Source organism: Pleurodeles waltl, chromosome 5 (genome assembly GCF_031143425.1).
Source record: "Pleurodeles waltl isolate 20211129_DDA chromosome 5, aPleWal1.hap1.20221129, whole genome shotgun sequence".
Taxonomy (NCBI): domain Eukaryota; kingdom Metazoa; phylum Chordata; class Amphibia; order Caudata; family Salamandridae; genus Pleurodeles; species Pleurodeles waltl.
In genome coordinates, this window is record NC_090444.1 from 1,485,956,947 (window position 1) to 1,485,982,858 (window position 25,912).

The 25,912-nt window shown below is 47.0% G+C and overlaps 1 protein-coding gene across 1 annotated transcript in view; it reads right to left on the minus strand.

Moving 5' to 3' along the window:
• Positions 1-25,912, minus strand: part of ZNF451 (zinc finger protein 451) — a 407,158-nt gene that overhangs the window by 58,617 nt on the left and 322,629 nt on the right. The window contains exon 12 of the mRNA XM_069235765.1: positions 18,904-19,090. Within this exon, the coding sequence (XP_069091866.1) occupies positions 18,904-19,090 (187 nt within the window). The remainder of the gene's footprint in view (positions 1-18,903; positions 19,091-25,912) is intronic.

The following is a 25,912-nucleotide window of genomic DNA, read 5'->3' on the forward strand; positions in this document are numbered from 1 at the left end:
TTTTAGAGCTGTGTATACTGTTGCATAGTTTGTGACTGGAGAGGGTATTACTGGTGAAAACCCAACCTTCGCTAGTGGGACGACATTCTGGGAGATCAGAGCATGAATTCCAGTCCACAGAGGAACTGGTTTTTCTTCATCCTTCAGTCCGCATGATATGATATATGATAAATTCAGTGAAATCAGCTGTGGGGACCGCATCATCAGAAGAAGATCCATGTCCTCAGAGTCTTTGAAAAGTTCTGGTAGCCTGGGACGTGTTGATGGGTTGTAGTGATTTTGCACACATTGGCAGTTGGGTTAGTAGTTTTCAGCTTTGTTTGTTTCTGCCTACAGCTGCCACAGTTTGTTTTCCAGCAGCTACTTTATTGGTACAGTCTTGAAAAACCACCATGTCAGTATTATGTGTGCGGGAGGTTCCAGACAAATTAGAGCTGTCTACAAAATCAAAATGATCAACAGCAGCAATTGTAATTCCTTTCCTGGTAAAGTGATTCGAAAGAGGTCACAAGATTTTACACCATGAGCTGCTAACAAGTTCCTGTTTTGTATTATTTCATAACTTGTTGATACACCAATCCTAATCATTGAAGTGATTAGTTCCCTACATCTGATAGAGACTTCAAGCTGCAGATTCCTTACCTTTGAATTCCCTGGCGTCAACTTCAAATCTGGAATTTTTGCTGAGCAACACTGAGTGTCTCGTCGGGTGGCATCGATCGGATCCGCGTGGCTTCATCAGCATCGTTAGAGCCGTCTGTGACGTCACGGTCACCTATAAAGGCACCACCCCGGCGCGCGTAAGTCAGTTATTTTTCCTTCCATGCCTGTTAAACACAGGTCAGGGATCGAGCGACCCTTTGACTTTTTTGGCATGCTTTTTTCTGAACATTTTGTCGCAGATTTTTCTTATCTGTGCAAGGATTTCATCTAGGAAGACAGGGTTTAAGCCGAGTGGCGCCTGCCATCGCGCCATGTCGGTGACGGACCCCCAACAGGTTTGTTTCTGGTGCCTCAATTGAGACCACGACTCAAAGTCGTGCTCTGACTGCCGGGCTATGGCCCGAAGGCTTTGAGAGAGCGGTTTCTAAAGCTCATGGCGGCCTAGCAGTTGACTTAGGTTGGTGCGACTCCTAGGAGGTCACAGTCCAGCTCAAGGAGGAGGTCGCTGGACCACTCCAAGTCCTCTTTTTCGCACTCTAGGTGCTCTGGGCATTCTGGGAAGAGGCAGAAGTCCAAGCGGACTTCGACTATGCCATGTCTGTCGGCCGACGAGGAATCACGGGAACATTGACGTTCCAAGCACGGTTCAGCTGAGCCGATGCCAGGGCTGACTTCGCACCCCCCCTTATCCGGGAGCTGGGTGCGACCCTGCTCAAATTAAAGAATTCTACGAAGCCAGGTACCTCGTTTTTGAGCAGGCTTCTCCTGTGGGTGGGTCAGCAGGGGGCCATCGTGCTGGACACCAGCAGCTTCGGCCTTGGCATCGCTGGGGGCCCAGGGATCCGATATCGGATCAGGACCGGCGCCGGTTCCACACCCCCACCCCCGATCAGTGCCTGGGGCTTATTTTGAACAGCCAGGCACAGGTGAGGAATGGGTGGGGTCCGAGGACCCTTTAGAGCATGGGTACTCACAAACTTTTTCTCGGGGCCAAAATTGCAGTATGGTTTGCGGCCGAGGGCTGCACTAAAGTGACAGCAGGGGGGGGCTTAGAGGGGGAACAACCACCCGCCCCCTTTTTCAAAACATTGCTAAACAATGCTGCAGCACAGTACTTACCCTTGCAGGGTCCGGTCTATCACATACAGCGCCATCTGCTCTCACCCCTACCGCCATCTGCACACAGCGCCATCTGCTGTCACCCATACCCCAGTAACACACACATCGCCATCTGCACACAGCGCCATCTGCTCTCACCCCTACCCCAGTAACACACACACAGCGCCATCTGCTCTCACCCCTACCCCAGTAACACACACAGCGCCATCTGCACACAGCACCATCTGCTCTCTCCCCTACCCCAGTAACGCACACAGCGCCATCTGCACACAGCACCATCTGCTCTCACCCCTACCCCAGTAACACACACAGCGCCATCTGCTCTCTCCCCTACCCCAGTAACACACACACAGCGCACACACAGCGCAATCTGCTCTCACCCCTACCCCAGTAACACACACACAGCGCGCACACACAGCGCCATCTGCTCTCTCCCCTACCCCAGTAACGCACACACAGCGCGCACACAGCGCAATCTGCTCTCACCCCTACCCCAGTAACACACACAGCGCCATCTGCTCTCACCCCTACCCCAGTAACACACACACACACAGCGCACACACACAGCGCAATCTACTCTCACCCCTACCCCAGTAACACACACACTACATTAAAAACAAATAAATAAATAACCAAAGAGCCTTACCTGACTCAAAGCACTGTAAAGATGCCACAAATGTAGAACGGCAGGCAGGCAGGCGGGCAGCAGACGTGGAGCCGGTGACAGGAAGCAGATGACAAAGCCCCGTAAAAGTTAGCTGCAAGCGCTGACTTTTATGGGGCTTTGGCTTCCAGGATCCACGGAAACGCCATAAATAATGGCCGCCGTAGTAAACATAAAGGAGGGCCGCGGGAGCATGCGCAAAGTAGCCACTGTTGCGCATGCTCCCGCGGCCCTCTTCTATGTTTACATACTGCGGCCATTATCATAGGCCGTTTGTTGTACGTCTCCGCGGGCCGCCAAGGTCGGTCCGTGGGGCCGCTGGCGGCCCGCGGGCCGTACTTTTTCGTAACAGCGCTTTAGAGTATGGATCAGAGAAGCAGAACTGGTATGAGGATCTAGGGGAAGCCAGTGAACTGGATACTTCTCCAGATGCTGGTATGCTCTCACTTCCTTCTGTGGCTACAGAGGAGGGAACGTCATATGCCATGGTGGTGTGTAGGACAGCTGAGGTCTTGGACCTGGACTTGCCTACGGTGCACGTCAGGATTAACATCCTAACAGAGGTGCTCCAGCAGGGGGTTGCTACATCGGAGTAGATGTTACCCTTTAATGAGGCCCTTACTGATGTGTCCAGCTGGGGACGTGGTCCAAACCCAGCACAGGGGCTCCTGTAAATAAGACAGTTGGCCGCCATCGACCAGCTCCTACCGACCCTAGTTTCCTCACCCAACACTCCACCCCGGAGAGCTTGTTGTTTCAAGCCTCCACATCCCATGGCGCCTTTCCTTCCGCTCCCCCGGATAGGGAATCCAAGAGGCTGGACCAACTTGGGAAGAAGACATTTTCTTTCTCAAGCCTGGCATTGAGGTCCGTAAACATCTCATGCCTATTGGGGCGTTTTCTCTATACTTTATGGGATATGGTGGCACAGGTGCTGCCCCAGGTCCTGGAGGGCACATGGGAGACACTCACTCAGGCTAACAAGGATGAGAGATGCAGCCAAGTTTACAATTCGGTGTGGTTTGGACATGACCAACTCGCTGGGCACGGAGATTTCATACAGTGGACCTTTGTTGCGATGCCTAGCTTCGTACTACTGGCTTTTCAAGGGATGTTAGGTAAATCTGATGGACATGTCCTCCGATGTCTCACGCCTTTTTGGAGAAAAAGCAGACTCAGCGCTTGCGTGGTTCAAGGACTCTCGAGCTATGGCCAGATCCTTGGGCCTCTCAGCGCCTGCTCGCCAGCAGTCTGCCTTTTGCCCCCTTCGAGGCTTCGGGAGGGGCGGATTAGCACGCCACCCACAGATCAGCCACCGTCTTCCATCTTCACAGCATCCAGTGCGAGGATGAGATTGTGGTACCTTCAGACCCAGATGGACTAGCCAGAGGTCGGCCACCACCCAGGCACCCTCTTCCGCTACGCCCAAGCCCTCCTGGTATAGTTCTGCAAGACCATGCTCGTCCAGTTGGGGGGAGGATTCAATTTCATCTCCCTAACTAGTGGGCCACAACATCGGACAAATGGGTCTTGCAAGTCATATGGAAGGGTTAGTCCCTCCCCGTCCAGTCTTTCACTCCCTGTCCCTCCACGCGAGGAAGTTATGGCTCTCTTACCCAAAGGAGCCATAGAAAGGGTCCCGATGTCAGAAGCAGGCAATGGTTGTTATTCCCGCTACTTTCTGATTCCAAAAAAGAACAAGGCTATTTGCCCTATCTTGGATTTAAGGGACGCCAATCTCTTCCTCAAAGGAGAAATTCAAGATGCTCACTCTTGCTCAGGTCTTGTCTGTCCTAGACCAGGAGACTGGATGGGAGCCTTGGACTTGCAGGATGAGTATTTTCACATCTCCAGCCTGCCCACCCATATGCATTACTTGCTGTTCAAGGTGGGCCACGAGCACTTTCAATTTACTGTGCTCCCCTTCGGTCTCACCAGTGCCCCTCAAGTGTTCACCAAGGTGATGGTGGTGGTAGCAGCTCATCTGTGCAGGTTAGGGATTTCAGTCTTCCACCTACCTTGACGACTGGTTGTTGAAGGCTCCTACGCCCCAGGCTCTAGTTACCAACCTTCAGACTACAGCAGACCTCCTGCATTCACTGGGGTTCACTATAAACGTGCCGAAGTCACACCTGACTCCCTCTCCGAAGCTCCCTTTCATTGGGGCTGTTCTGTACACAGTGCAGTTTCAGGTTTATCCTCTCCAGCAGCGAGTCCAGAATATTCAGGTTATGATAACGATATTTCGGCCTCTATCCTGGATTTCGGTGAGACAATCTCTGAGGCTGTTGGGACTCATGGCTTCCTGCATCGTGTTAGTCAAACATGCCAGATGGCATATGAGGGCTCTGCAGTGGGACCTGAAGCTCCAGTAGGCACAGCATCAAGGAAATCTTACTGACAGTTCATATCCCGGAGGTAACTGCACAAGACTTGCAGTGGTGGTTAGTGAACTGCGATTGGGTCACAGGCAGACTCCTCTCCCTCACCCAGCCAGATCTCACAGTAGTGACAGATGCGTCCAGAATCTGGGAGATCTCCCATCTGGGAGTGGCGGAGATCAGAGGCCTCTGGTCTCCGGCAGAATCTGGACTCCATATCAACTTGCTGGAGCTCTGGGCGATACAACTGGCACTGAAAGAATTTCTTCCTGTTGTGAAAAGGAAATCAGTGCAGGTGTTCACGGACAACACCACTGCGCTGTGGTACTGCAACAAGCAGGGCAGTGTGGGGTTGTGGACTTTTTGTCAAGAGGCTCTTCGTCTCTTGACACGGCTGGAACAGCAGGGCATAACCCTGGTGGTTCAACACCTGGCAGGGTCTCTGAATACTGGGGCAGACAAACACAGCCATCTAATATCTCCATCCGGACGTGGCGCAAGGACTCTTTCAGCAGCGGGGAGACCCTTGGTTAGATCTGTTTGCCTCCACAGAGAATGAACAATATCAGCAATACTGTGCAATGGAGTTTCCAAGGCAGCAATCGCTCGGCAACGCTTTTTGTCGTGAGTGGAGTTCAGGCCTCCTGTACACTTTTACGCCCATACCACTCCTGCCTGGAGTTCTCAAGAAGATCAAGAACAACCAGGCCCAATCATCTAAGTGGCTCCGGATTGGGCACAAATAGTCTGGTATCCCGAGCTTCTCAAAATAATCCTGTGATCAGGCTGCTCATTCGGGAAGATCTTCTGCTGCAGCAGCAGGGGAGGGTTCTCCACCCGAACCTGTCAACCCTACGCCTTCATGCGTGGAGACTGAGCGACAGCGGTTGATGGCTTTTGACCTTCCTCCCTAAGTCTGTAAGGTTATTTTGGAAGCCAGGCGTCCCTCCACTAAAACGGTATACGCCTGCCGTTGGAAACGTTTTGTATATTATTGTACAGAAAGGTCTATTGATCCTCTTTCTGCTTCTCTTTCTGATATTCTTCTCTTCATACGTTCTCTTGCCCAGCAGGGTTCTGCCTTGGGGACTCTCAAGGGCTTTCTTTCTGCCTTAACGGCATCTCTTCGGCTGCCTGATCAGCCTTCTCTGTTTAAATCCCCAATTGTACATAGATTCCTCAAAGGGCTTGTACATGTTTCCCCCTACGCCCTTTGTTATGCCCCAATGGGACTTAAATCTCTTCCTCACATTTCTGATGCGCACTCCTTTCGAGCATTTGCACAACTATCTCCTCCGGCTGCTCATCATCAAGACAGCCTTCTTAGTAGCAATAATATCTGCCAGGAGGGTGAGTTAGATGCAAGCTCTGTCATCATAGCCACCGTATCTCACTATCTATACAGACAAGGTGGTACTTAGAACTCGTGACTCTTTCCTGCCCAAGGTGGTGACCCCATTTCATTTGGGCCAGAACATCACCCTGCCCACCTTCTTTGCTCCACCGCATCCCTCTAAGGAAGAGGAGCAACTCCACTGACTGGACCCAAAAAGAGCGCTGTCATTCTACACTGACCGCACAAAAGAGTTCCGGGTAGATTACCAACTCTTTGTGGGGTACGCTGGAGCAAAGAAGGGTCAGGCAGTGCAGAAGTGAACCATTTCGCGCTGGGTCGTTCACTGCATCAAGATATGCTACGCACTGGCCAGGAAGCAGCCTCCTGAGGGCTCATTCTGCCTGGGGAAAAGCTGATACCACTGCGTTAGCTCGGGCGTTCCAGTCCTGGAGATTTGTCAGACAGCAATGTGGGCATCTTTGCACATGTTTGCAAAGCATTACTGCCTGGACAATCAGGTACAGAATAATTGACACTTTGCTTTTTTTAATGGCTTTTTTCTATTGTACACGACTTTTAGCACTTCTTGTTAAAATGATAAAATATTTGATCCTCTTGCTCCAAATCTTTATAGCTATATGGGGATTGCAACCACAGTTAAACTCCACTCATCGGAGGGCTTAACTCCCCCAACAAACAGCAGCAGGATTGGCATTATCTCTTAGAGCAAGATCTAGATGTAATTTTTCTGCAAAAGGCACACTTGCTGTGTGATAACTGTTGACGCATGTCATCCTAACTACCCCTGTCAGCATTGGGCCTACGCTCCCACCAAAACACTGGGAGTTGCTTTTTTCTTTACGTGGGGTTTCAACTCCAAGCTGACCAAAAGCTCTAGGGAACCTGATGGGCAGTTCTTAACGCTAATATTTGAAACGGACAAGAGCACACCAACCTTTCCCAACCTTTACATGCCTAACCAGTCCAAAGACACCTACATTAAACCAGTGGTTAAAAACCAGCTCCAAAGAACTACAGGGAGTGCAGAATTATTAGGCAAGTTGTATTTTTGAGGATTAATTTTATTATTGAACAACAACCATGTTCTCAATGAACCCAAAAAACTCATTAATATCAAAGCTGAATATTTTTGGAAGTAGTTTTTAGTTTGTTTTAGCTATGTTAGGGGGATATCTGTGTGTGCAGGTGACTATTACTGTGCATAATTATTAGGCAACTTAACAAAAAAAAATATATACCCATTTCAATTATTTATTATTACCAGTGAAACCAAGATAACATCTCAACATTCACAAATATACATTTCTGACATTCAAAAACAAAACAAAAACAAATCAGTGACCAATATAGCCACCTTTCTTTGCAAGGACACTCAAAAGCCTGCCATCCATGGATTCTGTCAGTGTTTTGATCTGTTGTTCATCAACATTGCGTGCAGCAGCAACCACAGCCTCCCAGACACTGTTCAGAGAGGTGTACTGTTTTCCCTCCTTGTAAATCTCACATTTGATGATGGACCACAGGTTCTCAATGGGGTTCAGATCAGGTGAACAAGGAGGCCATGTCATTAGATTTCCTTCTTTTATACCCTTTCTTGCCAGCCACGCTGTGGAGTACTTGGACGCGTGTGATGGAGCATTGTCCTGCATGAAAACCATGTTTTTCTTGAAGGATGCAGACTTCTTCCTGTACCACTGCTTGAAGAAGGTGTCTTCCAGGAACTGGCAGTAGGACTGGGAGTTGAGCTTGACTCCATCCTCAACCCGAAAAGGCCCCATAAGCTCATCTTTGATGATACCAGCCCAAACCAGTACTCCACCTCCACCTTGCTGGCGTCGGAGTCGGACTGGAGCTCTCTGCCCTTTACCAATCCAGCCACGGGCCCATCCATCTGGCCCATCAAGACTCACTCTCATTTCATCAGTCCATAAAACCTTAGAAAAATCAGTCTTGAGATATTTCTTGGCCCAGTCTTGACGTTTCAGCTTGTGTGTCTTGTTCAGTGGTGGTCGTCTTTCAGCCTTTCTTACCTTGGCCATGTCTCTGAGTATTGCACACCTTGTGCTTTTGGGCACTCCAGTGATGTTGCAGGTCTAAAATATGGCCAAACTGGTGGCAAGTGGCATCGTGGCAGCTGCACGCTTGACTTTTCTCAGTTCATGGGCAGTTATTTTGCGCCTTGGTTTTTCCACACGCTTCTTGCGACCCTGTTGACTATTTTGAATGAAACGCTTGATTGTTCGATGATCACGCTTCAGAAGCTTTGCAATTTTAAGAGTGCTGCATCCCTCTGCAAGATATCTCACTATTTTTGACTTTTCTGAGCCTGTCAAGTCCTTCTTTTGACCCATTTTGCCAAAGGAAAGGAAGTTGCCTAATAATTATGCACACCTGATATAGGGTGTTGATGTCATTAGACCACACCCCTTCTCATTACAGAGATGCACATCACCTAATATGCTTAATTGGTAGTAGGCTTTCGAGCCTATACAGCTTGGAGTAAGACAACATGCATAAAGAGGATGATGTGGTCAAAATACTCATTTGCCTAATAATTCTGCACTCCCTGTAGGGGAAACCTCATAGTAGAGAGAGAATTCAACTTAGTATGGGACACTGCTCTGAACAGAAACACAACACATTTCCAAGGCATTGGGACCATGTCTGGCCTATCCGAGAAAGAAGTAACTGATGCAGCACTAGTAGATGCTAGGCGCTATCTCTATCCAGACGCGAGGAACTACTCCCTTTACTCCCACGTACACAGCTCCTATTTTGGCAAAGATCATTTCTATCCCACTCTCCACTGGGGAGCCTGACTTTCACCGAATCGCTGACATTACAGGGTGCAACTGTGGGCACACTGGACCAAAACAGTGGAAAGATCACTCCTAGCACTCAAACATACATATTATGAAAGCGGTGACAAAGTAGCCACTATCAGACCTTACAGACTGTGGCAGCAAAAGGCCCACTCCTATGTAGCTAAAATCCAAACTGAGGGGGGTGGCTGGGCTGTCAAAAAAATCAGAAAAACAGGAAGCTTTCTGGGCATTTGTCATAACATCTATAGGCCGAGGGCTGGGGGGATAAAACCACTATAGACAGCTATATTAAGGACTGCACCTATGGCAGCCCCTAGAACCCACACTCGCGGAACCTTTCTCGATAGGCGAGCTGCATGGGGTGCTCAAAGAGCTTTAGAATGGGGAAAACACCAGGCCCAGCAGTCTCTCACACCCGCTTTGTACACAATTTTCTTTCCCTAGCCTTGCTATCACCTACTTGAACTCTTAACTCCTTCTCCCAGACCACTGGCCTCACCCTGACTACGTCTTAAGCCAAGATCACTCATCCCAAAGCCTGGAAAAGACCTGACTGTTTGTTCCTCTTATCACCCAACAGCCCTTCTGAATACTGCAAAAAATTAGACTAAAATGTTGGCAAACCGCCTCAAAGCCCTCCTGTCTGGCCTAAAAGACCTAGACCAGGTGGGCTTTATAAAACATAGGCAAGGACCTGCTAACGTCCGCCGGCTAGCCCACCTAGTTGAGAAAGCTCCCAGACACCACATCCCAGTCTTGCTACTGTCACTGGATGCGGAAAAGGCCTTTGACAGGATGAGTTGGAAATTCTTGCCAGCAGTATGCTTAAAAATAGGGCCGGGACCTAACATGATTAGAAGAGTTAAGGCGTCGTATGTAGCACCCACATTGACTATTTGGGTCAATGACCAATCAACCTGCCTCATGTCCCCATCTCCCGAGGCACTCGGCAGGGCTGCCCTCTATCCCCCTTACTATTTCCCTAGCTGTTGAGCCCCTGCCCATTCACCTTCGATAGACCCAAATCACGAATCCCCTTTAAAGACCAAGATCACAAAGTCTTAGTCTCTGCGGATATCTGCTCATTGCTCTAACTGAACAGGAGACTTCCCTTCCTGCAGTGGTTCGAGCACTTCAAGCAATTGAGACAGTCTCAGGGTATAAGGTTAATATGTCCAAATCACAGGCACTTAAACTTACCATCCCGCAACCCATGCTCCTGCATCTCTAGTCGCTCACCCCGTTCCACAGGCTCCGCACTCCTTCAAATACCCTGATCTCATCATTACCAATAATCATACTACCTGGGTGCGGGCAAGTTAGCCGCGTCTCTGCAGGGCACTTTTATAAGGTCCCCGTCCATGGAGACCACTCCATGTTTCTTGGCTAGGCTGCATCAACATAGTTAAAATTACTATCCTCCCTAGACTCCTCTATTTCAGTCCCTCCCCAGACCGATCTCAACAGGCGATGTCCGAAAGCTTCAAGGGGACATTTGCGCTTTCATATGGGAGGGGAAGGGCCAGTGTCTCTAATACCTTACTTATGCTCCCTAGGAACCGAGGTGGCCTTGAATGTCCCAACCTTCAGGATTGCTATTGGGCTCCCCATCTCCGCTTTATTTCGGAACGGGTAGTTACAGAAAGTGAGAAACCTTGGATACACATGAACAGAGCAGTGGCCTGCAGGCTGCTTTGGTACCTGGCCTGGCTCCTGAGACACCTTCGCCCACGGAGTGCTTACATCTCTACTCTGACGCGGACAGTGCTGGAAATATGGGACAAACTTGCAGTAACCAGATTCCCTTCCCCAAATATCCCCGTTGCACATAATCGTGACTTCACACCCGCCCTCCCCCAGGAACCTTTCCCTGCCTGGATCATCAGCGTGTGCAACATATTACAAAATCTCTTTCAGGGAGAATCTAGTCAACTCATGACCCAGTGGTACTATACCCCTGCCCGTTTGTACTCCATATATCCAACGGCATCAGCCTCTTCTTGGAGATGTGGCGAACAAAGGGAGATTTCCCACACAGATGGTGGACGTGTCCACCCATTGCTATCTTTTGGAAAGAATTCCTCAACCACATCAAAGAGACATTCGGTTACCTGATCCCGATGGACTACTGCACAGTTATCTTAGGGCTGAGTCCACTGACACTTCACACAATGACATGCAGATTAGTATCTGATATAACACGACGGGTGCAATAAAGCAACTTGCCTAGAAATCTCCCACAACTCCCTCAACAGCGTCCTGGTTCGTGAGACTGGCATACGCTGGCAATGGAGCACATGACTCACAAGCTATCCGGCTCTGACAAAAAAATTCATACAACTCTAGCAACCCTTTATAGACCACATGTCTAAGTTGGAGTACCTCAGGTTCCAACCACCCAAACTTAGTTCTACACCTATCTGACTGACTGGGGAGTGGATGGTCAAATCCTCCCCAACATTTAGAGAGGAACACCCTCGCTACCCAGGTTGGCCACTTTTCCAGCTACCTACTTCCTCTTTCCACTAGACTGATTACACAAACATCTTAGCTAGGAACTCTAACTTAGTTCTCACCTTCCCCCACTTTCCCTAATCATACTCCTCATTCGAAAACTGGAAAAAGGTCTTCTTCCTCTATAGCATACCAATGCAAGATCCGTTCCCCCGCTTCTCTTCTGTTACCATCTGTCAGGCGTTTAAGCCAAAGAAAACGACAGCATTAGCTCAATTGTCTGCCTAAGTAGAAGAAGCTATAGCAACTGCACATTTCCCTGTTTTCACCTTGCTACAGCCAATGAATCTAAACATCCACTAATCCTGATTATCATTGTGTATGCTACCTGTTATTCGTAGCGACTTCACTGTTATATCCTACCCATGCTATTGTTTCTGAATCGTCATGCACTGCTCAGTCTTGCATTGACATTGATATACGTATGTGCCCTTCCCTTGCTTTATATTGCATTGTATTGTATTGTTTTGTGGAAACGGAATAAAACAGATTTTTGAAAATGTGTGCTGTCTCCATATGAAGGGGGCTGGGACTAGCAGACATCAAACTATATAACTGGGCTAGTTGACTTGTTCCCATCAATGGCTTTTTGCAGACTGTGATGACGCTAGTGTTTATTTAGAGCTGGAATGTGTACACCCGTTCTGTATCTTTAATCTTCTATTTGGCACAGGGAGATGTCCAGACCTTCCCCTACTACAAGAACAGCAATACTTTGTTGGCACGATAGGATGGGAGGGTACTTTGACGGCTGAGATTCCCGAGGGGCTTTTGCTTTCGAGAATTTTTTGGTATCTCGGGGTTTGGAAATGTGGGGGAGGGTGACTGTTAAATCGTTTGCCCATTTAACAGAGGCCTATGAATTAAACCCTGCTCACAGCTCTACAAATACCTACAATTTGAAAGGAGGATGTGGGCCCGCTCAAGAATGCTGATTGGAATCAGGCAAGGATGGCCCCTCGGGTCCTTGCAATATCTATGTGTCTGACTTATTTTACTAGAATATTTCCACAGAATGTTCTATTACCCATCAGCTTAGTACACTGAAAAGCGAGATAATACTTAACTGTCTGAGGTCAAGAGGTGAAACTGGGCACCTTGCTCCGCAGACCTTGGAGTGCCCAGTTTATACAACGTTATTGGCCCCAAATCCACAACACACTTAACCATGTTATTTTCAGAAGGGTGATACCCGCCTGACTCTACAATGGCCAGTCTGGGACTGAGTTGGGTGGTCGAAGGGGAGCAAGACGTTTAAGGGCAATGGAAATACTGATTGCCTAGAGGGACATTGTGCATCGCTGCTGCTTGGACTGAGCCCCCTCCAAGGAGGAAACTGAACTGCTGTATGGATGATTGTGCTAAAGCCTAAGAATATGTCTACAAGCGTAGGGGCGGTGGCCTCAGAAGTATTATATGATGTAGGGACTGTGGTGGCGGTATCAACAGATGTGGAGACTACAGCGGGTAGGAATGATCATCAACATGAATGATTCCACAACGTTTTGCAGATTAATGATAATGATTTAGGATCAGTGCTTGAAATGGAAAAATAGAAGGGCAGATACTCTGTACCAGAGTACCTGCTCATTTCTGAGAAGTGCCTGTACTCTCCAATTAAAAGTATTACGTTTTTTCTTGAGAAGTGCAGGTACTCACTCTCCCTCTAAAAATGAAGCGCCGGTACTCTGTACCGGACAGTACCGGCCCACTTAATGGACCGCTCAGAATATGTCTACCTTTTTCTGTGTTGTTTAAGGAAGCGTTTAAAATCAATAGCTGCAAGAAAAATCGGACAATCATGGGCAGTTAGCAGCACAAGGGTACGACACGGGATAGGTTACACCTATTAAATACTGACTTGGAATGTCATTTACGCATTGCAGATTCGGAGAATGGATTTCAGTGCTTGAACCCGACCACCGCACTGAAATGCCTTAGTCACGCACATATTGACTCGCACGTCCTTCCGCATCACCTTCTCTGCTGTGATTGCAGGAATTGGGCCCTGGGTCGCAGTTTCGACCTTTATAGATAAGCAGCCCTCCCCGGATGGACGTTTGGTCTCATGCGACCGACTGGGGGGCTGAAAGTGATGGGCAGTATTCTACGCACAGCGAAGAAGAGACTGAAATCTGCCCAGCCCTTTCTATTACTTGTCAGCCGCGATCTGAAAGTGAGACTGGTGCTGATCCCACAAGACACATTCAGGCCTGGAGCGACTGCAGAGAGGCTAAGAATGCAGAACGGGAGAATGGAAGGACCTCAGCGGCTGTGTTACCCAAAGTAGGAATTAAAGTGCGCAGCAGTAATCAGGAGAGTACGATGTTTACACTTTACTGCTTTGCATTTAAAATTCTGGCATAACTGTAACATTCTACACTTATGCTGCAATACATGTGTTGAAGTAAAACACAGAATTCATAAGTGATTGGTAATGTGCCGGACGTGCTGTTCTGTTTTTAGTACGTGTAAATATATAATACAGCAGTGATTGCCAAAACTAGATGGACTAATTTTACCCGCAGCTGCCATTTTATTTCATGTCAGTTAACATTTTGCACGTCCAATTCGGATTCCCAGAACATTCCCAACACTTGTTTTGGCCAGACAGCGGTCAGTGTATAATTTCATTCAGCTAGTTCTGATCTCTTAGTAAAAAAAAGAACACAAAAAAACATAGTTTTAATGTTAAAGATAAAACTACAAATCCCAGAATGCACTTTTCTGTTGGCTAAAAAAGTCAATACTGCCTGATGGAGTCGCTCACGTACAGGGTTTAGCAGCTGTGCAGTGAAAATGCGAGTCTGCCTTATGACACATCAGTGCTGAACAGAAAGGCAGGAAGCCATTGTCTTTGGGAGTTCTAAGTCCTTACAGTACAAGCGAATTATCCATATCCTGAAAAGTGGTGGTTCTTAGAATGTTCCCTAATTAGAATATGCATTTTACAGCAGTAAAGTGACTTAGAGGACCAGTATTTGCCAAAAAGCTGAGACACATTATTACACGTTTGTATGTAAGACTTTAGATTGATTGCTGTCATTTAAGGCAAGTTTACTGCATGTGATCACATTCTAACGTACTGGCATCTCTAAAGTCGAACATGCTTTTAGAGCTGCATTGTACATTCCACCTTCTGTTCTTAAACATTCCTTCCTCCCCCAAAACTCCAGTGTAAGCAGATGCCGATCCGGACAGTCAATTCTAGGCAACTTAGGTTACTATGAGCATAACACACCTATACAAGAATATGGCAGGGTCACTTGAGGCATGCAAGTCTGCTCCTGATTTTTCCCATCATAAGATAAAGATTGCAGACCTACCTGGGTCTGTCAAACATTTCCCCAAGTCCATTTTGTAATGAAGAAACGTACCTCATAATGTACAAAGTAGTTTTATAGTGTAGGAAGCTGGCTCTGTATATACTACACCAAAATGAGGTATAGTGTGCACTGAGTCCAGAGGATCTCCAGAGGCTTCACAGAGGATAAAGTAGATAATATTAATGCTAGGGGCGGCACCTCCACTATGGCAGAGGAGCGCCACCCCGTTGCTGAAAGCAAAATAATAGAGGGATATCTTCTGCTTTCGTAGGGCGGGGCCAGCATCCTCCACGTCAACAAGTGGAGGAGGACTAGTGGTGTGCAAGTCAGTTCGGTCAAATGGACATGCACATTTCAAACTCTCCGCCCGGCTTTGTTGCACCAAGCACATTGTCCCACTCCATTCCTGGGTGGCATTTCTGCCCGCTCAGGCGAATGCGGGTGCTTCTTTCATGCTGTGTAACATCATGAAAGAAGCATCTGGATTAGGTGGTGAGGGAGAAAGAAGCAGCAGAATACTGAGGGGGTAGGCATTTTTTTTTCTTTTTTTTTTTTTTCTGCCTCTTCCCCCGCATCTGCCCCACCCCTTCCTGGCAGCAGCCGCTACTGACTAATGCTCTCCTTTGTGGTAGTGTGGTTGAGCAGTTAGTGTTATCAGAGGGTAGTGCTAAGCAGTTGTTGTAACACACTCAATGTCTAATCTCAGGCCAATGCTTTTATATAGCAAAAATATACTTTGCTACTTTATTTCTAGAACCAAAGGTATCTTTGTTGCAGGTAAATACGGTTGTAAGTTTGCTATCAATCTTATATATCAAATGTACTTTATTTCGGCTTTGCAGAAAAAACAGTTTACAAGTAAGTAGCACTTTTCAATTTCAAAAGCAGACAGTGCAATTTCTCATAGGAAGCAATGCAGTCCTAGGGAAGGAAAGTGTTAATATAGTTTACAGGTAAGTACTTGACTTACGAACCTAGTCTTCGGGGGTTAAGATGTCCACAGGTCAAGGTAAGCGCACCACCAGAAACACAAAGCCAGGTGCAGAGGTCAAAGTTGGTGTTGGGTTTTCAATGGAATCCTATGGAGACGGCGGGCACTCTGAAAGAAAAGTTGCAGGTAAGTACCCGCGGCTTCAGGGCACAGACCGAGGAAGTTTAGATGAGCACCAGGGGGGCCACAGGTCAGCACCAAACACACACTCAGTTGCACAGGGGCGGGCATGTGCAGGGTGCAAACACTGCATTGGGTGCCCAATGCTTTTCAATGGGGGAACCCCAAGAGTCAAAATATGCTGCAGGCTGGGACGAGGGAGCTGGTTGCGGAAAACTAAAGGCTTGAGAGGTAGGAGAGGAGCCCGCTGGACGTTTCTGAACCGTCGGTCAGATTCCCCAAGGCCAGGGGGGCTGTCGATGGAGGGCTCCCTGAGGGCGCCGGAAATCTTTGTTGGTTCCGGTCGCGTGGGGGAAGGGTTCTGGGGTGTTGGTCCCCACGGATGTAGGCGGCAGGCATTGTTGGTTTGGTCAGGAGGGGTCAAACCCAGGGTGGACTTGAGGTTGGAATCACCTAGGGACCTCTGCTGGTCCGGTGGGCCACCTGGACACGGACATCGGGTGCAAAGTGGGCATGACTCGTGGATACGGGGAGGCTCTGTAGTCCTATTGAAAGGTTTTTTTGTGGACAGGACCTCTGACCTCAGGAGTTCTTGGGCCTCTGCTGGGCTGACTGTTCTGGGGGGGTTTGTATATGTCACTGGTCCTGCAGGATGTGTCGCCTTTTTGTAGCAGAAGTCTTGAAGATGCAGACAGGCCGGTAGGGCTGGGGCCAAGTCAACTGTTGTCTTGAGTCTTCACTGCTGGGGTCGGCTCTTCAGTCCTTCTTCTTGAGGTCGCCAGGAATCTGAAGAGCAAGGTACTGGAGTGCCCCTAAATACTATATTTAGGAGTGTTACAAGGTTCAGAGGGCAGCATCCAATGGCTACTGTATCTGAGGTTGGCTACACCCATCCTGTGCCCACTCCCTTTGGGGAGGGGGGCACATTCCTATCCCTACTGGCTACTCACTCTCTTCCAAAGCAAGATGGAGGATTCTGCAAGGAAGGGGTCCCTTCAGCTCGGGATACTCTAGGGGCCAAAGTGGTCACTCCTAGTTTTTTCCAATTTTCCCACCGGACATGCTGCCAAAAGTGGGGCTTGGTCCAGGGGGCTAACATCTTCACTAGCTGGACTGCCCTGGGACAGTGTAGCAAATGTCATGAAGCCTTTGAGGCTCACTGCCAAGTAACCTGTTCCTGCAGGGGTGGAGGTGTGAAGCACCTCCACCCAGAGCAGGCGTTGTTCCTGGCCCAAGACAGCACAAAGGTTCCCACCCCATGGGGCCAAAAGCTTGTTTGTTAGTGGGAGGTTGGCACAGATTGGTCAGCCACACACTAGATGGGTAAGATACAGGGGGCATCTCTAAGATGCCTTGTGTGTGCATTTTTCATTAAATCCAACACTGGCATCAGTATGGGTTTATTGTTCCGAGTAGTTTGATACCAAACTTCCCAGTCTTCAGTGAAGCCATCATGGAGCTGTGGAGTTCTTTATGATAAACTCCCAGCCTGTGTACTCAATATGGCCATACTGCACTTACAATGTCTAAGAATGCCAAAAGGGACACTTTCCTACACACAAACGTTTCCCAAGTCCATTTTGTAATGATGAAACATACCTCAATCTACAAAGTAGTTCTATAGTACATTTTACCTCTCACTCACTGGCTTTGTTTGGATGCCTGGGGTTATCTTATCTGGTTTGGGCCAGGGCCGCCGTGTGTGGATGGATCAAATGCCTTTTCACAGAGATCCCCTGCTGTCTTTGGTGGTTGAGTCTGAGACTCGATACACAGCCCTTTATTAGAAATCAATGTTCTAGCTTTACAGTCAGTTTAATTTAATGAAGCGTAAACCAGGGATAAAGCACAATATGAATAAACTAAAGTACTGCCCCCAAAAGACTGGTATAGGGCTTATTAAGGTGCTATCAATGTTCCTGTTAAGACAAGGGACAATAATTAATGACCTAACATACAGAGCTCTTAAGTTTACCAGGTGCATAGTTCATACAGTAAGGTTTTTCCTTTGTATTCTAAGATTTGTACAGAGGGATAAATACATACACATTCTCAGAATACAAAGGAAACATCTGGACTGGATGAGCTACTCACACATACATATGGGGTCCCTGAGAGCTCTGTGCACAGTACCTTCAGAAGCAATGTAGCTGTTTTAAAACTGTTTCTAATCCATTACATTGCAAAGAGGTGGGTATTCTTTAGAAATACAGATCACTACATGCACCAAACTACTTTGATCTACTGTTGGTAAAATCTCACCTTAAGTGTCACTCACAGCACTAAAATATCACACTTACGCACAGTGGAAATATGGAAATGTCACACATAAGCAATCTGAAAACTTTGCAGCTATGCAATGAGCCTACCCACTGGCAATTGCTCAGGGAAGCATTTCAACCTATCATTCTTTTGACCACCACGCCATCACAGTTTGGAGCCAGCCGTGTGCAAATCAGTCTCGATCCTGCTCCAAGAGAACAGTCCAGCCAGAACTGCAAAGCCAGGTCTTGCCTGAACCAGAACCCAAACAACCCAAGACCAGTTTCTCTCTGATTGGGGCTTTGTCAGATGTAGCTTAGTCCCAGTGGCATAGACAGCACGTGGACTCTGAGTTATGTCATTAAAAACAACAACAAAAACAACAAAAAGTAACTTGTTGTTTTCCAAATAAAATGTCCAAACAGAAACAAAAACGACTGAAATGAGACAATCCATATTCCTAAAAAAAAATACACTTTCTAGATGCATTACATGGCTGTTAGTGGAATGCCCTTCACTAAACTGCATTGAAAAACGTTTTAAGACAAATTTGAATTACTGAAATCAACAGTTTATATTGTGTTAATATCCGATTTTAATCAGAGATGAGAGAGCTCAGATTCCATTAACTCGAGTCTGGAATACGCCGCATTCAGTGGTTGCCTTGCCACCGTTCTCTACCTTTCGATGTATCGGCTATGCTGTTCAGTAATGCGCACATCAGTTCCCCGTCAATGTGGTGAGGGTTCAACACACGTGCAGGTCGCAGGGTCTTATTAAACTGACTCTCTAATTCCAGAAATCCCTGGTCACCGGAGAGGATCGTGAAAGGGATGTGCTTGGGTAGCTGTTCATCCATTCGACCAGCCTATAGTAAGAATTGAAACAAAGTGTGTTAAATCAATGAGAGGTCTGTGACAATGGGTTGTACATACTGCAGTTTACCAATGATACGCACACAAAATATACTTTGGAATATTATTTTATTTCTTTCGAAATAGGCCTTTGTTGAATCCTGCCTGCAGCACCATATTTTCAAGTGTTGTCAAAAGACTAAAAAATAAGTTGCTTACCCATAGCCATGTAGGAAGGATAACTGTTAGACCTGGCATCCTTGGCACAATCTCCCTTGTCTTGTTTCTCATGTTTTGACTGTGTGCTGGACTCTGTTTTTGTTTGTGTTGTTATTCTAGGTACTTTACCACTGCTGACCAGTGCTAAAGTAAAAGTGCTCCTTGTGTAAATTGCATGTGTAATTGGGTTTATTTGATTTAATAGTGTTAGAAATGGGGTTTCTGGTTGTCTAGGTTATGCACCTAAGCCAGGCAGAACCCACCCAGTCTAGTCAGGGCAAGGGAGTTACACACCCAAGATAACCCCTGCTCACCCTCTTGGTTGCTTGGCACGAGCAGTCAGGCCTATCCCAGAGGCAATGTGTAAAGCAATTGCACAACACACACAACACATGTGACACTATCCCCACTACAAAGGAAACAACACCAAGTTATATAAAAATAAACTGTATTGTACTCAACATTATTAGACCAAACACAACATGTCTGTAATACCCTTCTACCCAAGCATTTGTCAGAACATTACACAGTACTATTAATCTGCAAAACCCAGCAAGTCACATACAACACATAAGTTACTGGTTATCTTGCAACATAAGCAGTAGTCAGGTAAACATTACTAAAAAGGCTGCACATGTCATAATAAACATACTCTCATGAATGCCCATAAATGGAACATCAGAGAACACATGGCAAGTTATGAAAACATAGCACCATAAATGCATGGGTCACAGTAAACCAGATACCAAAAATGCACATGTCCTAGTAAGCATATGTTACCCCTAAATGCCAGGACATTACCATAAATGCACCATCATGGCTGCACATATCAGCAAACGTATCACCAGCATGTCAACACATTGGGTTCACCCATATAGCTGCTCAGATCAGGGGATCATTCTTGGTAGGCACATATCATATTATCAATACCTCACCAGGTATGCCAAGACATTGTCACAAACGCCCTACTCCTCAGGGAGGTTACCCCAGTCCTCATGAGGATTCTCATGTGTGTCACCTCGTCGTAGGCTGGCTGGGGATACCCTCCTTGGATTCCCCACGTAATGGTCTTGGTCAGGGCTGCCATCCCTAGTGATGAGGTGCTTGCGGGACGGCTCCTGCCGCCTCCGTCCTAGGAGACTGCATGTCTCCTGCTCCGGTACCTCTGCCTTGTGGGGCGAGCCTCCTTTCCTCGTCCCACAGGCAGGGATGGCCCCAGAGGCAACACTGCAGCCCGTGCGTCGCCTGGTCCCAACCCTGTCTCCTTGGGCTGCGACGGTCAACGCACCCACAGCAAGTTTCTGCTTGTGCCCTTAAGGCACTCCTGAAAGTGCTTCTTGCCCCAGGGGCATGTGAAAGAGTGCACTTTGTCCACGCTGGTTGCAAGACTACTGGTAGGCTCCTCTCCCTCTTCCTGGCATCGGGGAGTGGGGCACATCCAGTGCGATACGGGGGCACTTTCTAGGCACTGCGCACCAGTCAACGAAGAGTGCATCTCATGCGCTCAAAAAGGAAGAAAAAGTGCTGTCCAAGTGCTTTCTCATACAATGAAGCGCATCTTCCTTGCGCTTAAAGCAATTAGGTTGCAGGGAGGCAGCGGCCACAGCACCCAGCCCCTGGAGACAACAAGTGGAAGCACAGGGCGGTGGGGCCCAACAAGCAGGCCAGTACAAAGAGTTGCAGTTAGGCAGTTCCTCCTAGTGACCCAGCAGGTCACAGGTCAAAAACACTGCAGCAGCCCAAGGTGGTTCCTGGAGAGCCCCTCTAGCAACATTCTGTAGCCAGTCCAGTTGTTCAAGAATGTCTGAAAATGTGGGGGAAAAACCCTGTGTACTTGTACTCATTTTGTAGTCTCCACAAAAGGGGGAGAAGGAGTTCCAAAAAGTCCTAACTGTTTCTAGGAGTGTCCCCTCTCTCCTCCAGCACAGGCTCCAGACATCAGTGGAGAGTAAACAAACCCTTTGTGTGATGCCAGGGCACAGCCTTTACAAATGCTGGTGTGCTCCGCCTCTCCCTCTCTCAGCCCAGGAAGGTAATCTAATGTGCATGCAGATGAACCTCTGACTCCTCCACCCTCCCTGTGTACAGGCTGTCTGAAAAGTAAGCACAAAGACCAGCTGTCTCTCTGCCTCAGACGTGGATTGGAGTCAAGCTGCAAAACACCAGAGTCATAAGCACAGAGAAATGCTCATTTTCTAGAAGTGGCATTTCTATAATGGTAATAAAAAATCCACCTACACCAGTAAGCAGCGTTTCTCACTACCATTACAATCATATCAAACAAGCCTACGCTACCTCTCATAGACCAGACAATACCACATAGACATAAGGGAAGGCATTTCCAATGCAATCCTATGAGCAAGGCAGCACTCACAACAGTGAGAAACCAAATAGGCTGTTTGTCCCTACTAGGACAGGGCACACAACCAGGCACATGTCCTGCCTTCTACATACACAGCACCCTGCCCATAGGACTAGCGAGGGCGTACCTTAGGGGTGACTTACATGTAGTAAAAGGGAAGTTCCAGGCCTAGCAAGTACATTTAGATGGCAGGTCCATGTGGCAGTAAACTGTGCACGCAGGCCATGCTCTAGCAGGCCTGAGATAGGTTTGAAAGGCTACTTCTGTGGGTGGTGCAAGCTGTGCTGCAGGCCCACTAGTAGCATTTAATTTACAGGCTCTGGGTATAGGGATACCACTGTACAAGGGACTTACAGGTAAATTAAATGTGCCAATCAGATGTAAACTAATCATACCAAGTTTACAAGGGAGAACACATGCCCTTTAGAACTGATCGGCAGTGGTAAAGTGCCCAGAGTCCTAACATCACCAAAAAGGGTTAGACAAAATAGGAGGCCGAAGGCAAAAAGTTTGGGGATGACCCTGTAAAAAGGGCCAGGTTCAACAACTAGTAAGTCCAAAGTAAAGTGCACTAGAGGTGCCCAGGGCCTGTAAACTAAATGCTACTAGTGGTCTGCAGCACTGGTTGGGCCACTCACATGAGTAGCCCTGTAAACATGGCTCAGACCTGCCACTGCAGTGTCTGTGTGTGCAGTTAAAAACTGCCAATTCGACCTGGCAAGTGTACCCACTTGTCAGACCCAAACCTTCCCTTTTTGTACATGTAAGGCACCCCCAAGGCAGGCCATAGGTAGCACCATGAGCAGGGTGCACTGTGTGTTAAAGGTGGGACACGCACTGATGTGTTTTACAGGTCGTAACAGTGAAATACTGCTAAATTCGGTTTTCAGTGGTGCAAGGCCTTTCTCCCTCATAGATTAACATGGGAGCTGCCTTTAAATAACTTTTACGTGCAGTTTCCCTTTGGGAGCAGATGGAAATGTGGAGTTTGGTGTCTCTGAACTCACAATTTTAAAATACAACTTTTGGTAAAGTCGGTTTTAAAATTGTCAGTTTGAAAATGCCACTTTTGGGAAGTGGGCATTTTTTGGTTAACCATTCTGTGACTCTGCCTGCTTGTGTATTCCCTGTCTGGGTCAGACTGACAGTTGGGCTGTTTGTGAATCTCCACTAGACAGTGTCACAAAGGGAGCTGAGGTGTAGCCTGCATATCCTGATGGGCCATCTGGGTTAGAGTGGGGGGAGAAGTGGTCACTTACACCTGAAAGGGCTGTGCCTGCCCTCACACAATGCAGTCTTCAACCCCCCAGCGTGTGTCTGGGGCCAGGCCAGGGCAAGGCAGGATCTTGTGAACAACAGACACTTTTCTTTGAGGTTTGCCTACTATAAAGGCAGAAAGGGGTATAAGTAGTAGACCCAAAGCCCAAGATTTTCAGATTACTCTGGAACCAAGAGGGACCTCTGCCAAGGAGAAGAGCTGAAGAGCTGGAGGAGGAGTACTGATCCTTTGCCCGTGACTGTGCTTTGCTGGGTTGGCCTGCAGTCGCTGCTTCTGCCTGAAAGAGGACAAAGACTGGACTTTGTGGTATATTCCTGTTTGCGAAGTGCCTCCAAGGGCTTGGGCTAAGCTTGCCTCCTGTTTTGAAGTCTCAGGGACATCAAAGACTTCCTCTGCTAGCACTTGGACTCTCTCCTGAGACTCTTGCCCTGCCAAGTGGTGCCCTATGCAGCCCTGGGCCCTTGAAAGGTGAAGCTGGTAGAACCAAGGTGGAAATCCATGCACAGGAGCCATGTTGGGGAAATTTACACACACCACCTGCAACTCGGCTGTAACAACAACACACCACCTGCAGCGAAGCTGGGAAATCAACGCATCACCTGCATCATGGCTGGAGAAATGACGCAACACCCGGTTGCGTCTGCTGAAAACGGTGCAACCCCCATGCAGCGCAGTTTTCCATGACAGTGCAGACGGATTTCGCAAGCATCATCGCTGGACGTCAAAATCAACATGAACCTGCCCAGATCTGAGGTGCCCCGTCTAGAAATCGGTGCATCACTGTCTTGCGGGAGAGAAAAACAACACATCGCCTACTCGGTCAGAGAAGAAACGACGCACTGCCTCGCTTGCAAGTAAGAAATCAACGCATCTCTGATTTTTTTGATGTACGCTCGCTCGTGCGCCTTTATTTTTTATGCAAACCAGGAGCTTTGTGTAACAACAATGTTTCCATTGTTTTCTATTGAGTAAGATTCTATTATTAAAAAGTCATAACTTTACTTGTGTATGTTGGATTTTTGTTGTTTTGGTCTTGTTTGAATTAGATAAATATTAGTTATTTTTTAAACTGGTGTGGTGTCCATTTTGTAGTGCTTTCACAGTACTACTGTGTGTTGGTACAAATACTTTACACATTGCCTTTGAGATAAGCCATACTGCCTGTGTCAAATTACCAAGGGGGTGAGCAAGGGTTATCCTAAGTGTGTATCTCCATTACCCTGACTAGAGTAAGGGTCTCTGTGTGCAAACTGACTGCCAACCAGAGTTCCCAGTTCTAACAATAGCTCTTCTGACTGAAGGCAGAAATCCTGAATGAAAAGTTATCAAACCAAATTTTATTTTTCTTCTTTAAAGTATTTATTATAACTGCTGTGCAACACATGATGATGGGGAAGCAGATGAAATGACAAGCATTTGCAATGTAATAAGTCTCACATTTGCTTGAGTTAGAGCTATAGGCATTGTAAATTCATAAGTGGACTTTTCTTACCACATAAATTGGTAAACTCGGCTTATAATTTGGCCTTTTCCTGCTACATAATTCCAGTGGCCCTGCAAAGAACCTAAGCACTTCAATTTACCTTCTTCCTCTAGCTCAAAAATGAAAAGGTTGCCATTTAGCATCCTAATTTTAATGACATGCTAATTCCGATAGAATACCACTTTAACCACCCCTCCATCAGATTTGCTAGCTGGCTAACACAGTTCCTAACACAAGACAGCCACGGATGAGTAACAAGAGAAATAAACTAGAAGGGTCACCCAAAGATATCAAGAGAGTTAAAACAGTCATAGTGTAATAAGGATGCTAAGTTGGCTCGAATCATGGTCATACTTGCAATAAGGAGAGATTAATAAAACATATACAGTTATCATGCAAATACAATAAAAACCTTTATCAAAAATAAACTTGGCAGTAGACTGTAGTGCGCAAAACAGCCCCTAGAGACAATCTCAATGAAAATATAATTTTAAGGAACATGGTCATGTAACCATGTAGTAGGTCCCAAGAGGGCATAACCACATGAAAAGAAAATGTCAAAGTAATGCACTGTAACCATATATTTAACCCATAAAGGGCACAGGGCATTACATATTTTTAGGCTTGCTGGCCTACTGCACTGCAATTACAAACAAGCCCTTTAAAACACAAACTACTCCCAGTAGTAAAATAAAAGTTACAACCATGAGAGCATTTAAAAATACACTGAATGGTGGGAGTTTTTTTTTTATTTGTGGCTTCCCAATAACCTAGTGTGGGGACCCAGAGATGATGTAGACATAAAGAGCACGTTGTGGTGAATGTTTTGAAGGTGGTCCCATTGTCTTAGGACCACCCCAGGCTGTTATGAGCATAAATGTTTTGTAAAAGTAATGCCCTAAAAGGCATTACGGGGCAAGTTTCCATGCCGTGAATATTGTTCTATGTTGAGTGTAATGCTTAGAACACCCCCTAGAGGACAACACAATGAAAATAGCATGTGTAATACACAATGTCATGTAACCATATAGTTAGCCCCTAGAGGACTTAACCACACAAAAAGAAAATGGCATAAAGTAATACTGTTGTGTAGCCATTTTAAGTATAGCTCCATATATGTTATTTTAGCACACTAGGCCTGCCGCTGTGCACTTGAACCTAGATATATTTTATTCAGTTTTGCTCAATATTTTAACATTAGCCACATTTGCGGTCTTGTTGTATTTATATCTAGCTGTTCTTTGCCTAGGCCAGCACTACGTTCTTAAACAAGACATTTCTTTTACTCTGTGCTTTCTCAAGGCTGCAGTAAGATAGGTTGCTGGTAAACATGGTAACGCTTTGTCTCTGGTATTCATAGAAACATACACACCCTTACGTAGGGACATTTTCTCAGAACATCAGCTGTTTTATAATAAACACTTCTCCATCCCATACAAGTTAGAGGGAGATTCCAGCCAGATGACCACGGCTGTATGCTGATTGCTGAACGC